This window comes from Aquarana catesbeiana, linkage group LG01, assembly GCF_042186555.1.
Source record: "Aquarana catesbeiana isolate 2022-GZ linkage group LG01, ASM4218655v1, whole genome shotgun sequence".
Classification (NCBI taxonomy): Eukaryota; Metazoa; Chordata; class Amphibia; order Anura; family Ranidae; genus Aquarana; species Aquarana catesbeiana.
In genome coordinates, this window is record NC_133324.1 from 16,490,817 (window position 1) to 16,495,166 (window position 4,350).

Here is a 4,350-nt window from a genome sequence, read left to right on the forward strand (position 1 = left end):
TGAGATGTGGGGGCATAATTGACATCTAATTCGCATAGGTGTGAACCCGGGCTTAATGTCTGATTAAATCTTTTATATAGATATGTACTTTTTTTTAAAAACAGACCAGAAAACTATCAAAAAATTGCGGTACACAAAGTAGCAATGATATAAAATTCATGTTTAATGTATCTACAACATAATTAGCATGGATAGCATTTTAGTAACTAAAAACTCTATTAGTAAATACATTATGTAATTTACATTTCCTGAAGGGGCTTTCCTGTTATGCCCCGTACACACGGTTGGATTTTCAGATGGAAAATGTTCGATAGGAGCTTGTTGTCGGAAATTCCGACCATGTGTAGGCTCTATCGGACATTTTCCATCGGAATTTCCGTCACACAAAATTTGAGATCTGGATCTCAAATTTTCCGACAACAAAATCCGTTGTCGGAAATTCAAATCGTGTTTACATAATTCTGACGCACAAAGTTCCACGCATGCTCGGAATCAAGCAGAAGAGCCGCACTGGCTACTGAACTTCATTTTTCTCGGCTCATCGTACATGTTGTACGTCACCACGTTCTTGACGTTCGGAATTTCCGACAAGATTTGTGTGACCGTGTGTATGCAAGACAAGTTTGAGCCAACATCCGTCGGAAAAAAAACATGGATTTTGTTGTCGGAATGTCTGATCGTGTGTACAGGGCATTACAGTGCAAGACTGTGGTCAAGGTAGTGTTCCATTTTACAGATTCCCTTTCAGCATTTGTATTTTTTTCCTGGCATTCAACTCTGGTTTCAAAATAATAATATAACATTTTGGGAAAAATATACAACCCAATATTCCAGCACTGGAGACCAATATGGCAAATACCTCCACAGCCACCATGTATTTCCCTCTTGTGCTCAGATAGGCCGGGATCATGGCAATCCAGACACTGCAGAACACCAGCATGCTGAAGGTGATGTACTTGGCCTCATTAAAACTGTCCGGTAATGTCCTCACCATGAAAGCCAGAACAAAACTCACAGCTGCCAGAAACCCCATATAACCCAACATAGAGTAGAACCCGACAACTGACCCTTCATTACACTGAATGATGATCTTTCCAGGATAGGAGTGCATGTCATACTCTTGGTGGGGAGGAGACACTGACAGCCAAATAATACAGATCACAACTTGGACAGAGGAACATGTCAGAACCATAGAACTGGGTACTTTGGCTGTTACCAATTTTTTCCAGGAATTGCCGGGTTTGGAGGCTTTAAAAGCAATGCAGACAATGGTGGTCTTAGCCAGAACAGAAGACACAGCGATGGTGAAGAAGATGCCAAATGACATTTGTCTTAGCATGCAGGTTATATCCACAGGACGTCCGAGGAAGAAGAAGACGCAGAGGAAGCTCAGCAAGATGGAGGTCAAGAGAATGAAGCTCACAGTCCGGTTATTGGCTTTCACGACTGGCGTGTCCCGGTGATAAATAAAGTTACATAATATGAATAATGTTAGCACTGCAAATAATAAAGAGGCTGATGAAAAAATGAAGGCCATCACATCATTTTCATAGGCCAGAAATTCATATGTTTTGGAAACACATTTCACTTTCCTTTCATTTGGCCACTCTTCATCAGGACATTTGAAGCAGTTTCTACTATCTGTAATGAAAAAAGGAAAATAAACAAATTATTTATGCCTATAAAAAAAGAGCAGACTTTAAATATGAATGCTAATTTCAGCCTAAATAATATATTTAATGTAATAATGTAATAATGTAATTATCATTGAAATTTATGGTTCAGCTCAAATTATATAATTAATAAAAAAAAAATAGTGATGTAATGGAAGAACTTAAATCACGATAACCCTGAAAAACACTGTATAAATTGGCCCTAAAAAAAAATGTTTTAAGATTTTTTGGGGATACATTTTTTTTTTTTCAATTTGTATTTTCTGAGGAAATTAGATAAATATCTTAATTAATGCGTTTAGCACTAACTGGTACAATTAGTTGAAAACTTTTAGGGCCCTGGTGCAATAACTCCCAACTGTCCCTGATTTTGAGGGACTGTCCCTGATTTGGAGCAATGTTCCTCTGTCCCTCATTCCTCCTCATTTTCCCTCATTTTGGTGTGATCTATATAGATGTATATAAAATGCACTTTTTATCTATCAAAAAGTGTTTTTCCAGCGCTAAACTTTTCATCTGATTTTTAAATTGCTACATTTATAAATTCCAAAAGCCAATATAAAAGAATAGTAGCAGTAAAAAAGCACTTGTGGGTTTAACTAATCTTGTTTTTTTGTACAATTCTCCTTTAAGGGTGCGTGGCTGGGGGGTGTGTCCTCATTCCCATCTCAAAAAGTTGGGAGGTATGCACAAAATCACCAAAGGCCCCTGCCTGCTGGAGCCCTTTCCATTGGTCCTGGGCCCTTTTCTCTGATCTCGGGAGCCCTTCCCTCCAAGCCATGGGCCCATCCCACTGATCTGGGGGCCCTTTACTCCTGTTGGAGCCCTATAATTTTATGTGAATTTGGTGCAATTTGAGTGCCATAGACTGCAATGTTAAATCAGCAAAGGTAGCAAGCAAGACAGAAAGTAATTGCAAGCAAGTCGTGCTACTTTAGGGTTGCAGCAGTGTTAACTGAGCCCATGTTTTTCAATGGCCCCCTTCCTGCCGTCTTAGAACCCCTTAACAGTGGCTGAACACCAAGGCCTAGTTGCAGGTGCAACCTTTGAGACCCTGATAGTTCCATTACTGGTTCCGAGTCTCTGGACCTTTAGGATGATCTCAGTTACAGTCAAACAGAACCAGGTGAAGTAAAGGCTCATGAGGCAAAGTCTTAGGTTCAGACCAGAGATCAAGGAAGGCAGCGCATAGTTGTAATCAGACCGGGGCAGGTGTTAGGAAACCTAGATATATGCACAAGGATGTTTTAAGGTTAGAGAATCACTAGTGAAGAAAGGATGAGAAGAGCAGACAATTGGCTCTACCAAGAAGTCAGCAAAAGCAGCTCACATACACTGTACCGATCACTTTCCTTTGGTTGTATTTCTTATCACAGTTGTGTTTTCTACTATTATCTTCTGTCCATTCCCACCTGTTATGTTGGACACCTCCCCCTCGGAACATGGGACACAGTCATAGCAGCACACGTAGATTCTTTTGTTCAAAGCTCTTCTATACCCGGGAGGACATCTGTCACTGCAGCGGGATTCCGGCTTCTTGGACATGCAATAAAATATAATTGAGCATTCACATATTGAACAGGAACAATCATTTACAGTACCTTTACATTTTTACTTTATGTTATTTAAAGTTTTCATAAGACTGACTTTCAACACAATTTTCACACTTTTACTTTGTTCTGCTATTATGTTTAATAGTGTGCCGTCCATTAGCTGTGGAAATAAATGTCATCGGCATTTTTGTTTCAATGTTTTTTTATTGTGCAGTAATAAGGTACAACTATTGTTGTGGAAAGCAAAATGCTAAAAATGTTAAACATGCGCAAACAAATATGGCATGAACAGTATCCAAAGTACAAAATTGACGTGGTGTATAGTGTAGAACAGTAATAGAAATAGCTCAGTAACAATGTTTCTCTAGTGAATAGGTGTGCATTGAAAGTGCACAAATAATGTTTTAGATAAAGGGAGGGAAGGTAGGTACTGGAGGGGGGATATAATGTAAAGGGGTAGGAAGAGTAACAAGGGAGGAGGGAAGGCAGAGGGGTACATGCATGGAAGGACTATATATTCACGTTCAGTGGCGGCTGGTGCTCTATTTTTTTTTGGGGGGGGGGTGCAAACAAAGCCTACAAACAAATAGATAGATAGATAGATAGATAGATAGATAGATAGATAGATAGATAGATAGATAGATAGATAGATAGATAGATAGATAGCAGGGCACTCTCCCCCTCCCTCCACTCTCAGTCCGATCACAGGATGAGAAGGTGGAAAGCAGTACAAGGTATATGGGTGGACAGACACTCTGGAGTTAATTTACTAAGCCTGGAGAGTGCAAAATCTGGTGCAGCTGTGCATGGTAGCCAATCATATCCTGACTTCAGATTGCTCAATTAAACTTTGGTCATGGAACCTGAAAGCCGATTGGTTTCTGTGCACAGCTGCACCAGATTTTGCACTCTCCATGTTTAGTAAATCAACCCCTCAGAGTGCTAGATTACCTCTTGGCTTCTTTATTCATGGAGCTGATTTCACGCTGACACAGAAACAGGAAGTGACGTCACTGCCCTGGGAAAGCACCGCCCAAGTCCTACGGCGGTGCCAATCAACAAAAAGACGTCAGAAGAGTGACACATAAGGGAGTGTAGAGGCGCTGTGCATTGCACCACAAAGC

General features: G+C 40.3%; 1 protein-coding gene across 1 annotated transcript; it reads right to left on the minus strand.

Annotated features, from left to right (window-relative positions):
- Positions 1–730: 730 nt before the first annotated feature.
- On the minus strand, positions 731–3,218 carry LOC141130295 (vomeronasal type-2 receptor 26-like). The gene is made up of 2 exons (XM_073618128.1): positions 3,086–3,218; positions 731–1,641 (listed from the first exon to the last, which is right to left on the minus strand). The coding sequence occupies exons 1-2, from the start codon at positions 3,216–3,218 to the stop codon at positions 731–733; spliced, it is 1,044 nt and encodes a 347-aa protein (XP_073474229.1).
- Between the last annotated feature and the right edge of the window lie 1,132 nt (positions 3,219–4,350).